This window comes from Quercus robur, chromosome 3, assembly GCF_932294415.1.
Source record: "Quercus robur chromosome 3, dhQueRobu3.1, whole genome shotgun sequence".
NCBI classification, from domain to species: domain Eukaryota; kingdom Viridiplantae; phylum Streptophyta; class Magnoliopsida; order Fagales; family Fagaceae; genus Quercus; species Quercus robur.
In genome coordinates, this window is record NC_065536.1 from 21,711,694 (window position 1) to 21,725,522 (window position 13,829).

Sequence of the window (13,829 nt, forward strand, 5' to 3'; positions counted from 1 at the left end):
AGCTCATTGAAAATATAATCTCCAAACTATTGGCTTATTTAACACTTTGTATAAGACAAGGAATTCTTGTCCGGAAATGAAGGGAACAATTTAAAACATTATATTCATCTTTTCAGGTGACAGCATTCAGTTAAAAACAATAAACTCGTCTGTTAGAAAGAAGAGATCCATTTAAAACAAATAATTTGTGTTTTCCAAAGACGAGATCTACCCAAAAAACATGCTTAGGAACTCATCTCTTGGAGTGACCATGTCCATGGAACTCCTAGATGAGATCCACATAAATCTTAGAAAATGTGTTTGGTCTTCTTTTAACTCAGTAAAACACCTCTCTCTCTCTCTCTCTCTCTCTCTCTCTCTCTCTCTCTCTCTCTCTCTCTCTCTCTCTCTCTCTCTCTCTCTCTCTCTCTCGATTGAGTTTAAGTTACACTCAGTGTAACTCTAATCAATATTACACAATTTAATAACTTGTTATAAAAATTACTCCATATTTTGAAAATCCTACTGTACGTTGAATTACGTATTTTATATGTTTTTAACTTTCTTGCCAATTTTCATGTCAATTGAATATTATTTATTGTTCGATCCATAAACTTATATTTTATGCATTATTTTAAATTACAAAAATTTGAATTTAAACAATTGATTGATGACATGAGTGTTAATCTTTAATCACCATGAAAATTTGCAAGTGGAGAATATACAAAGATAATGCAATCTAACGATAGATTTATCAAAATTCATGCTCAATTAAAAAATATTGAGTGTTATAGTATTGTTTAGAGTTACACCAGGTACAACTTGAACCTAACTATATATATATATATATATATCAAAAAACCATTTTGCATCTCTTTCACCCTCCTTTTCATCCTTTTCAATTTGTATTCACTGTCTTAATCACATTCATTCATTCAAGTCCTCTTCCTATTTCATTGATCCATTGGAAATCAATATACATGAATTTTTATTTATTTATTTTTTAATTGCTTTTCTTGAATCTAGTTGATATAAAATTTCTTTTCATAAGTAGATCTTATAGAGTTGTATCAGAGTTAAAAGTTTGAATAATGTGCATGGGTTTTGAATGCCATGACCCTAAGAATAGACATGCATTTTTTATTGCAATTGGTTGTAATGGGGTTGCTTTATATGGATGATATTTTATTATTTTCATTTTAATCTTGATATTGTGAGCCACCCAAAAGTATGGTAGATTTTGTATTTGATTTTAACAATGTGTGGGCTTTTACAAATTGGATTATAAGTTTATGATAATTTTATTGTTATTAATTATTTTGGTTGATGTGGTTAGGTGGATGTGGCTGTTTTAATTTTGGTACTGTGAGGCACCCAATACATACACACACAAATATATATACATACACACACAAATATATATACATATATATATATATATATACATACATACATATATATATATATATATATGTGTGTGTGTATTATTTATGCCCAGTAACATAACTGCTTGTTTATGTTATTTGTTAATTTTTTAAAATTATGTTAGTCTCATATTTGATGCGATAGACTCAACTCCACAGTTAATTAAAAGGTGCAGAGTTGTATTTAAATGGAACCTCTTACACAACATGGTGGTGAAGATATACAGCGGACAGTTGGAGAGGGTTCACCAGGAAGGATACCAATAACAGCGGTGGAATGTGATGATCCTGACACTCAACATGAGTATGTTCCATTTGACTAGAAAATTTCACTAATACAGATGCTTCCTCAATAGTATTATTTTGCCTAAATTTTAAAAAATAGTATTATCAAGTAAAAAAAAGACCCATTTTTATTCAGCCTCTAATACTAAATTCAAACCTTCGCCTCTTCTACACCTCTTATCTTACATCCATACTATTATGACAAATGGCTTTTGCAGTCTTACCAAAATAATTTTGCTCAGATCATAATTTTGCCACAACTTTAAAGTGGCAAGTTGTAAATAGTTATTCAAACTTTCACCTCTCCTACACCTCTTATCTTACATCCATACTATTATGACAAATGGCTTTTGCAGTCTCACTATAAAATAATTTTTCTCGGATCATAATTTTGCCACAACTTTAAAGTGGCAAGTTGTAAATAGTTATTTGTCATTTTCAAATGAATTTATCACTTTTTATTTATTATTATTTATAAATTAATCATATCAAGATAAATGTGGCAAAAGTTATGTTAATAGATTTTCTCATATAATATCGAGCACGTACGATTTATTTTTGAAGTGAACAAGAACAAAGGTAGAAAGTGATTTATTCAATACCTTATGGATCCTAGTTATATATCTTAGTCATTAACAAATCAATGCCCAAGTTTTTGACACTTTATAATATTTAAATGAAGTGGCAGAGTTATAATTTGACTTCAAGAGATGAAACTTATTACTAACATGCATGTTTCAATTCCATATTGTTGTGGATATGTGTAGATACACACATATTATGCACGCACACACATTATATATAATCCTTGAGATCAATCTAGACAAAATAAACATATAAACCTCAAGTAATACCTATGTTAATTTCTGTTAAACTTGTAAAATGATAAAGCTATGACAATTTTAAGCCATATTAAAACCATTTGAGCAGCTAGAATTCAACTTAAAAATAATATCAAATATATATTTTTAATTTATATCACTTTTGGATTTATTTTTATGAAAAATAATAAATTACCGTATAAAGAATTTGAGTTCCTAACTCTTTTTATAATAACTTTTTTGGTATTTTTTTTTTATCTACAATTATAAAAATTTTGATTCTTTTGATTATCATTATTATTATTATTATTATCGTTGTTTTTCTTTTATAATTTTTAACTATTAAAAAAAGTGATAGAATAGAAAAAGTTTTATTTTCTATATTGTTCAATTAAGTTTAACATAAAAAATAGATATTTAAAGAAGATACAAAATAGTAAAAATAAAAAAAAAAACCATAAAAAATTATTTAATAAAGAAAAGGAAAGGGGAATTTTTGGGTGGGTCAGGATGGACCTTGACCCCTACTCCACCCTTAGAGCATTAGCATTTGGGGTGTAAAACCTTCCAAATGGATATATATTTTAGCAATATACGTGTTCAAATTGAGCTTTACCCTAGTCTATATTGCTAAAAGTTTTTAGCAATTATGAACAATATGATTGTATTTACAGCAAATACTATAGCAAGTTTATGTTTATTTTTTTATTTATATATCTCTCTCTCTCATATTTTATTATGCCGTATGTAAAATTAAGAAATGAGATGTTGGTGTATTCTTAAATGAGTTAGTAAATAAGATAAAATAGATTTTTAAAGTATAAAATATGTATTTTTTTTAAAAAAAAATACTCGTATGTGATGCTTTTTACAAGCTTGTAGGTTAACAAGAAGGTTGTTTAACACAAAAGATTCCAATTCTTGAATTAGTTATGACCAGAAAATTGACTTCGAGGAAAGGGAAGGAATTTTAAATTTTACTATATTTTTTTTCACTACCCATATAAATTATGAACATGTCACATTAAATTCTTATATCCTTATAGAATTTAAATTGTTTAACCAAGATAGAATCTCATCATATGATATTATAAGATTCATTGATTTGCTGATTGCCATATATTTATAAACTTTAATGTTATCTTTGGAAACGTGGTCACTGTTAAGATTCAGGAGGAACCTCGAAACAATGGATGAACTGTTCAATGCTGCAATTTCTGGGAATGTTAGTTTCTTTGAAGAACCGGCGGGTAAGGATTTCAATCTCGAGCAAGTGACAGAGAGGGGGAACTCTATTCTTCACTTGGCAGCGAAATCTGGAAAGGTGCAGTTCATGAAAAAAGTCCTCGATTTGCAGCGTTCACTTTTGCTTCTGACAAATTGCAATGGCAACACTGCACTACATATTGCAGCAAGATTAGGGCATTTGGACATGACAGAGCTGTTAATAACTACTTGTGCAAAAGAACAAGAAGCTGCAGAGAAATTCTTGCTACTAAGAAAGAGAAATTTGGAGGAAAATACCGCACTGCATGAGGCTATAAGAAATAATTATTATGACATTGTGAAGTTACTAATTTGGGAAGACCCAGAGTTGGTTTCGTTTACAAATAATGCAGGGGAATACCCTCTCTTTTTAGCAGTGGATCAAGGATTTTTCAAAATTGCTCATTACATTATAGATACCGTTCCAAAATGCTTCTATGGGGGAAGGAACAACATGAATGTCTCGCATGCAGCTGTCATTCGCTACCAAACTAGTAAGTAAATTCAACTATTATACCTCCAAAAGTAAGTTCGTTTGTTTTTTGTTTTTTTGTTATTATAATTTTTTTTTAAAAAAAAATTTATTTGGATGAGTTCTATACTTTTATTGAGCCAAAGAAGTAGGCTGATAATAATTACACAACAGACAACAAACCATCAGAAATTGTTCTAAAAAATCCACTCTAGCATTACTTCCAATTTATCTTATACAAATCTGCATAGCATGAAATTTTCTATTGACTAAAGGGAAATAGGACTATTCTTGAGCTGGCTAATTCTAAGTATAGCATCTTCTATTATAGCATGGAATCTCTAGCTATCATGTAACTTATTCTCAGTCCAGCCTGGCCAGAGAAAATTCTAGCTCTCATTTGAATTGTATACAAGGACCAAGCTAGGGTTTCATATTATAGGAGAATGAGATTTATAGAAATATTTAAGAATAAATTAATACTTTTTTTTCTTATAAGATAGAGATTCTACTTTACTATAATTTAAAAGTATATGTGTGTAAAACTCTTTCTTAGAGACTTAAACCCTAACCCTTACCCTCATAAGTCACAAACACTTATACTTGTGGAGTAACTATTGCACCAAGGATGTGCGATGGTAGAATAAATTAATACTTAAAAAATAAAACCAACATCAATTTATTGTTAAAAACAATATATAAATAGAATAAAAGAGACAATAATTATTTTTTAACACATTTCAAAAGCTAGAAGATGGTTAACTTCTTCAATTAGGTATCACCACTTAAGTTTAGGTATTACTAAATTAACTAAACAAAATAAAATAATTAAGAGGGGGCTGTAAGTGAGCATTAGTTGGCCATTTAAGGATCTCTTTGTACTAACTTAATTCTTGAGAGGGAATTATGTATTTTTGAAAGTATAAACATTTAATGTTAACTATACATACTTATAAAAAAAATATTTAAATATACTTTTTTTTAATATAAGATAAAAATTCTACTTTAAGTTAATCTAAGTATATATGTGTGTGAAATTCTCTTTTGGTATCCACCACGTGATAAATATACAACTTAATATATGAAAATTATATATATATATATATATAAATATATATATATATATATATATATTTTTGTTAGGTTCTAAATATTTAGATTAAATGTTTAGAATCACGTTTATGTTGTGTTGGCAAACCGAGAGAAAAACATGTCTAGTCTAAGTATTTAGGCAATGCTTAAATAAGTGTGTTTCAAGATTTGAAGTCCAACTGATTGCAGAAAAGGAGAAGTCATGTTCTGCTTTTCTCGACTGATCGAGAATTAGACCCGACGAATCGAAAATCGTAGACACAGTTTTTCTGCAAATTTTTAAAGAGGCCCAAGTCTGCGTAAATGTTTAGGGTTTCACTTAAACTTCTTTACATATAAAAGGAAAACCCTAATCATGTTTTTGTAGAGAGAAAAAGACTTGTGTGTTACTTTTTATGAGATTTGAAAAGTTCTATACCTTCTAACTACACAAGATTCTATCGGAGCTTAAACTTCAATCAAGGATTGGTAGAACTAGTTGTTACATCAAGATCAACAAGAAAAGGTGATCTGAAATCTTTGAGTGGAGTCTCAAAGTCACAAGTAAGGGTGTGCTTGTGTTGCTATTAATCCAAGAAGAGAAGGAGTCCGTAGATTTTGAACTTGCACGTAATCGTGTCAGTAAGTTACTCACTAATGTAGCATTAGATTTAGGGTTAAATCTTTTGTAAAAACTTCGATTCTCTTATAGTAGATTTGGTTTACCTTGAGGATAGTTAGGTTAAATTCTCTCAAGGTTTTTACCTTGAAATTGTTAATTTCATTAGTTTTCCTAGGTAATCATATTGTGGTTTTATTTACTTTTTCAAAGATTTGCATGATATGATTTATTTGTGTTTAACCTAGAATTGAAATTTAGTCTAAGTAATCACTTGGTTAATATATTAGGTTAAACAATCTGTTTAAGAAATCTAAACGAACTCTCATAAATATATATATATATATATATATATATACATATACATACTTAGGGGCCATTGGCCGCCCGTGGGAGCAAAGGACTCTCAGTCTAAATGTGGCTGTCTCTGCTTGTATATTCGCGCAATATTCAACTTCCTGTTTTTGGATATCACGTTCAGTTTTCTTTTGAGCCTGTCAAGCAGACATGTCCTAATGTGGGCCATTCTTGGTTGACTAGACTACAGAAAATGTTTTGAATTTGTCTATTGCATGGTAATTACCTTCACACAACATATATATAAATATATATATATATATATACATATAAATAAAAAAATAAAAAAAAAACCCACAATTATTATAATAGTAAGAGAAGGAATAGAACATAAAAAAGATATATGAAAGAAAAACTCAAATTTATTGATAACAAAAGCTGTTATTTGATGGGTAGCGTGAGAAAATTTTCAATATTATTCTCACAAAAGCAGTTATTTGTTAACTGTTAATTACTTGGTTGTTTTGTTTCGGGCAGGATTCGTTACTAGACTTTTATTCGTTGAGGAGCATCTGTTTTTTCCCATTTGCAAAGATGTATTTTTGTGGCTGAATAAACACGAATATCGCCAGATGAATTACAGAATAGGTAATGCCTTCTCCCTTCTGAATACTTTTTCTCATTGTTTTATAGGAGTATCTATTTGTTAGAATATAGGCCGAGATCTGGGCTAGGCCCATTATAAGTTTTTTTTTTTTTTTTTTTGGTCGAGACTCCTACTTTACTTGCACAATCAAAGGCCAACTCTATACTATATAAGGAATAAGATGAAAAATATAAGTGAAATTTTTGTTATCGGTAGCCCTGCACTCATAATGTGTGTATCAATAGGCCACTCCACTAAAATTTCACACAATTTAAATTATAATACTACCCTCCATCCCATTTTATGTGGCATTTTTAGAAAATTCAACCTTTTAAGAAAATGTTATTTAAATTGTTTTTTACATAAAAGGAAAAATTTAGGTATAATATTTAGGTACTATTTTTTGGGTTTTCCTTTTAAATTTAAGTACGTGGCTATTTAACTAAAAATATACTTCCATCCCCCCCTTCCAAAAAAAAGCAACATGACAGAATTTTAAGAGATGAATTTAATTAAAGAACAGCACCTATAGTACTGTATCTCTAAGTTTTGTCCTTACATAGAATGGTATAAGTTTTCAAAACAACCATCCTTAATATAAATTTAAGTGAGAGAAGGGTATTGACCTCTAAATAAAGTGGAGAAAATGTTAGGAAATTTTTTCATTGACTTTTCAAAAAGGAATTTAATTTTGGAACATTCTAAAATGGAATAAAAACCAAATAATTTGGGATGAAGGAAGTATGATTCTTTCATAGCATCATAGTTAGGGTTTAGACATGTGTGTGTGTGTGCAGTGCCACCATCCAATAATGTCAATATTGTTGTTGTTAACAATGTTCATTCCACATCTCATCTTCTAATGTTTGTTTCAAGTCTCCACCTACAGTATATTACTCAAACACCTTAAAGCCAATCTAGAAATTGTTGTAAAAAACAGCGCAACACTTTTTTTAAAATGGTACACTCGAATCGAATTGAGTTTTCACTCGGACTAGTTGACAAGGTGTTTCGTACATAGGTTTTGGAGTTTAGTCTACACTTTTGGTATGCGTTTGTAATTGGCATCTCTACAGGGCTTAAAATGAAGCTTCTCATCCTAATTGAGTTGTTCCAGATGGCTCGAATTACACTTTTTAGGCCTAATGTATAAGCCCTTTAAAAAACTTGGGTTATGCATTACGCAAAAGAAAAGTTTGTTAAATAACCCACCGATTTTTTTTTTTTTTTTTTTTTTTTTGATGAAAAAGAAAAACCCACCAAGTTAGGAGTTCAAATCTTCTATCACACTTTTCCTACTTCATTATATACTTCACAAATAAAAACATGTCACATGTTCATCTATTTAATTAAATACTAAATTTATACCTTTTATTATTTCAATTATCAAAATATGACTCTCGAGTTAGACAATAAGATACAGAATTGTCTCATTGATTGGCATAGCAATAATTATTAATACCTATGCCAAAAATTGAAAGAGAGAGAGAGTGCAATTTGAGAGAGAGAAAGTTCTCATTAAATTGAATTTGTAATCTTACAACTTTGTTTTCTACAACAAACCTACAGTTGGATCAGGAAAACAAACAATGAAGCATAAATTGGTTTGGAGTACAAAACTATTGTGCACTCTTTGCACAATGGTCACTCTACAAGTATAAGTGCTTGTAGGTTGTGGGAGGTAAGGGCTGGAGTTCAAGTCTCCAGAAGAAACTTCACACATGTATACACTTAAATTAGGTTAGAGTAAAATTTCTATCTTATATTAACAAAATAAAAATAAAAAAATTACAAGGACCTCCACTATAACAAAGAGAACCAATAAAATAACGACGCCGACACCCAAACACTCTACAGACAGCAACTAGGACCACAAATGCTTCCAATCTTTTGTAATAACCTAGTTTTGCAATACATAGATTCCCAAATATATATTCTGTGTATAATTTCAATTTGCAGGTGCTTAGTATTTTGATCAGTAATTATATATCAATTTGCGTTCGTAGTAAAAAGTAGGGTTGATTTTGCAAAACATCGAATGTTGTCTAGTGAAAAACTAGGCTGTATCGTTTCATAAAAATTAAGGAATGTAAAATATAAAATTTGTTTGCCTGCTGAAGTCTTGATTAATCGAAATGTGAAACCAAAGAACCCAACAATATTTGAACGTCTTCATCATCAACACATGCTAACTTTAGCTAACCTATAATATGTTTCTCCCTCTCTTTGCAGATTTCCTGCGCAAGATATTTGACAAATTTCCAAAAGCAATTCTGGAATCTGATAAAAATGGCTGGACTCCTCTTCATTATGCTGCATATTTTGGCAATACAGAAGTTGTCAAAATGTTTTTGGAAAATAATATTTCCCTTGCTTACAAAATAGACAAAGAAGGCATGTCTGCCCTTCACATTTCAGCTATGAGAGGAAGTGGTGGTGTAATGAGAGCACTCATTATAAAATGTCCAAATACTTGTGAATTGTTGGACAACAAAGGTAAGACAGCTCTTCATCTTGCCGTGGAACATGGAAAGAAAAATGCGGTCAAAATATTGCTCCAGACATTAACATTTCAGGATCACATAAATGAGCAAGACAAAGAAGGCAACACGCCTTTACATGTAGCTGCCATCAATGACCGTTTTAAAATATCAATGATGCTTACAGATGACAGGAGAGTTGAAAAACTGGCTGTGAACAAGGAGGGGATGAGCGCTGCTGATATTATTGAATCACGGAAGAAGCTTTCATGGTCTGAAAATGTAAGCCTCGGTAAACTATATATAGTAACTAAACATCGATGAAATTTACTTAAAGGAAACCTCTATCCGAGGTAAATATATTTTGCTTGATAACCTATAGGAAATGCATTCATATTTGGTTTGGTAAATGAAATAATAATAAATATCTGGATACGGATATATTAAAATTGTCATATGTTGGGGAGAATATTATATAAAACGAGTAGATTAGTTTATACACTATTTCAGATTAGATCGCAAATTCTTAATTTTGACAATTAAAGTCTTCAACTTACGAAATTATTTCAATTTCAAGTCTATGTCCAATCCTGTTATTCATTTATTATAGGAAGTAATGAAATAGGTGAAAGTTAGAGTTAGATCAATGGTTTTTTGTTTTTTGTTTTTTTTTTTTTTTGTTTTTGTTTTGTCCCAAAGAAATGAATAACGGAGATTGATTGAGACTTCAAATTTGAGGCTTTAATTAGCAAAATTAAATTATTAGGACCTAATCTACGTAAATTGCCCCCGCCCCCCGCCACCAAACGCCCCCCCCCCCCCCCCCTTCCCTACCCCACCGGCCTTTTTTCTTATTTCTTCGCTTATTACAATTGGAACTTGGAAGAGAAGAATTCCAATCTTGATTCTCTTCTACGAGAGAATCTGACATATCATTGAAGCATATGGTATATGTATTAGAAATAAAAATATTTTGACACATTCTTAGTGTTCTACTTAATAGAACACCAATGTTTTTTTTTTTTTTTTTTTTTTCATTTTAAATTTTGATTACATTACAAGGAAAACGAATTTTTTCCCCTATGGGTTAGAATATTCGAATTTGAAGATTTTTCCATGCAAGTAAACATCTCAAGCTGATATGGCCGACTTGAAGGGCCATTCACGTCACAAGATAAAAAATTACAATTTTAGGTATTACTGTATTAGTAAGTTAGATTTCCCTCTTTGCAGGGAAAAAAAAAAAAATTAAAGTGACATTTCTCTCTAAACTCCTGCAGAAAGCACTCATGTCAGGCTGGCTTAGACGCGAACGTCTACTGACTAATAGTTTGGAACGAGTGGTTGGCAGTCACATACAGGCTGCGAAAAAGGAGCCTGTAGTGTCAAAAATGGGTGGAGACAATAACACAGAAGACCCAGAAACTGATCTAAATATTAGAAGTATTTACAATTTCCAAATAACGGCAATCACAATCATTATAACTCTCTCCTTCGCAGCAGTCTTGCAATTGCCTGGTGGACTCGACACAAATGGCAAGGCAGTTCTAAGAGACAACGTCCACTTTAAGGAATTTCTGGAGTATGTTTCGGCGGCCTTTGTTACCTCAGCTATCGCAATGTTAATCCACCTCCTTACGGCCATTTATACGAAATATCACAGCATCGAGTACGCAACAGTGCTGCCATTAACGGTTCTAATTGAAATATCCATTCTCTTCATGGTCTCTGCCTTTGTTTCCGCCAGATCAGCAGTCTTGGATGAAAACTCCACTATTTCTGAATGGGCTACGAATTCCATTTTGATAACCGTCTTTCTGTTTCTTTATTTTGTTGGATCCCGCTTGGGTTTCCCGTACATCCCTCGAGCCAGAAAACTACTGGGGTACATGTGATCTCAGTCTTTGCCGAAGGTCATCATTTCATCGTCTAATTAAAAAGCTCGTAGTTGTAGCACCAAATCCTGTCCTCTTCTTCCACACTCATCACCATTTGATTCTTTTTCAGCAACCCATCTCCAACCAATGTGCTCTGTGCAGCAGTCCCTCTTTTGATTTTTTTTTTTTTTTTTTTTTTTGTTACTTTTTATGTAAGTGTGTGCTTCGTTTTCGTGCTGTAAATTATTTTATCCTAAGAGGCGTCCATGAGTCTCAAAATACGACAGTAATTGTGTGAGGTGCAAAATTTGCTCTAAGGAAATTGTGTCAAACACAAGACTTGATCTGAATCATTCATTCTTTACGCATTTGGGTTATAAGTTTTTTAATTATTTGCAGATTTTTTCTTATATATATTCAATATTTGTTTATTTCTTTTCTCTATCACGTCTATTTTCTTTACGGCCGGTGCTTTTGGTTGCAGCATATCAGTAGTCATTCTGTTTATAATATTTCTGAATGGGCTTTGAATTCCTTTTTTATAATCGTCATTCTGTTTTTTTGTTTTCTGATATCCCACATGGGTTACCCTCGTCTCAGAAAACTACTGGGGTACATGTGATCTCAGTCTTTGCTGAAGGTCATCATTTCATCGTCTAATTATAAAGCTTGTAGTTGTAGCACCAAATCCTGTCCTGGTCTTCCTCCCTCATCACCATTTGATTCCTTTTAAGCAACCCATCTCCAACCAATGTGCTCAGAGCAGCAGTTCCTCTTTAATTTTTTTTTTTTTGTTACTTTTTATCCGGCTTGAAATATGTGAGTGCAATAAGAATTGGTGTTTCGGGCTCTACTGTCAGTCTTTCTATATCTCTTTGTACACTAAAATAAATGATATATTGGATTCTATGTAATAATTTTATATTTTATTTTGGATGGAATATATGTAACTGATTGTGTGAACAACTGATCATTTTCTTTGATATGTATACACACTAGCTTCTTCCCATGCATGTCGAGCATGCTTAGAGGCTTTTTGTTATTAATATCACTTTCTATTTATCGAAATTAGGAGTTTATGCATTTATCATTGAAATTTATGCATTTTGTAATCATCAAATTTTTTTTGAGTGTGATGAAGATTATTGCATTTGTTGGTGTATTAAATTTCTTTGGTATATCTCAATACACTAATAGGTTTTCGATGATTGAAAAATGCATAGATCTTATTGACAAATGCATAAATCTTGAATTGTAATAAATGGAAAGCAATACTCCCTTCGTCCCACTTTATTTGTCATTTATTCCATTTTGGGATGTTTCAAAATATTGTCCTATTTCTAAAAATAAAAGTCATTAATTTACTAATGTTTCTATTATACCTCTATTTTATTAATAATTCAATTTTTTGATAAATTTATTTAAAGATAGTTTTGGAAATTTATACATTTTTAAAAGGTAGATAAGACAATAAATGATATTCCCTTAAAAAATTTGACTTTTCAAATAGGACAAACAAAATGAGACGGAGGGAGTATTAAAAATAAATAAAGAGCAGACCACTGTTTTGGAATTCAGGCTTTTTTCCCTTTCAATTTAAGAAGTAGAAATCATTAATTTAAAAGACGTCTAATAGAGGAATCGCAGGAAAGAGGGACAAAGATGTCAATCTCCTTCCTTTTCCATCACCATGTTAGCAATAATAATGATCTCTATTAATCAGGGGAAAAGGCATATGGTTTTCTTTGAAAGAACAAGTTTCATTCAATAGCAAACCCAACTCTTACGCATAGAAAGGTTACTGGATATGGCTTTGAACAACAGGTGGTTCCCCTTTTATAACAACTCGATGCACATAAAGAACAGACATTGCAGCAACCATTGTTACGCACACATGTCCTGTCTCAATTTTTGCCTACTCTGTGTATCCATTTTTATCAAAAACTACCCGTCACGTACCCAGTTATGTTTTCCTTGGTATTGTAAAAGTGCTAAGACTAAAAGGGTAGATGCACCAGATAAACAAGATGGAAGCAGCATTAAGATGAGAAAGTTGAAGAAGCTACAGTATCTTAAGCTACAGTCGTATTTCTACTGTACATTTGTAAACTACATCTAGTTTTAGTATCAGATGATTAGTTAGTGGATGAAAGTTGTTAGTTCAGATGTTAAGCTTTGCAACCTATGTTGATGTAGAATAAGGTTTAATATCTAATTTTTGTAAATAATTAAATTCATGTAATTTTTGTTATTTTAGGTTTAGGTTATTTATTTCCTTCTTTTTAGGTGCTTTAATGTTGTTTAGTTAAATTAGGGTTTTATATATTTTCGTAGCTACCTTAGTGTTTCTAGTTTCCCTAGATTTTGTTTTTACTATTTAAACAAATCGTAAACTTCAAAGGCAATTCAGTTTTCAGATTATTACCAATAAAATTGCAGAGTTTTTCTCAAACTTTTCTATAATGGATTCTAGTTTATCAACTTGTGGATTCAAGAAGCCACTTGTGAATTCAAGGTTTACTACCAGAAATTAACAGTTTAGTTTATATTCCATCAAAGAGAGTATTATGTGTGCTTTCTTCAAGCTTCTGT

General features: G+C 31.1%; 1 protein-coding gene across 1 annotated transcript; it reads left to right on the forward strand.

Annotated features, from left to right (window-relative positions):
- Positions 1-1,553: 1,553 nt before the first annotated feature.
- On the forward strand, positions 1,554-4,277 carry LOC126719403 (protein ACCELERATED CELL DEATH 6-like). Its single transcript, XM_050421960.1, has 2 exons — positions 1,554-1,707; positions 3,683-4,277. Exons 1-2 carry the CDS (start codon positions 1,592-1,594, stop codon positions 4,275-4,277), a joined length of 711 nt encoding a protein of 236 aa, XP_050277917.1. The 5' UTR covers positions 1,554-1,591.
- Positions 4,278-13,829: the final 9,552 nt, after the last annotated feature.

Coding starts and splice junctions, on each gene's coding strand:
- LOC126719403 (XM_050421960.1), top strand. CDS start 1,592: ATGGAACCTCTTACACAACATGGTGGTGAAGATATACAGCGGACAGTT. Junction 1,708..3,682: donor GATCCTGACACTCAACATGA/GTATGTTCCATT, acceptor GTTAAGATTCAG/GAGGAACCTCGAAACAATGG.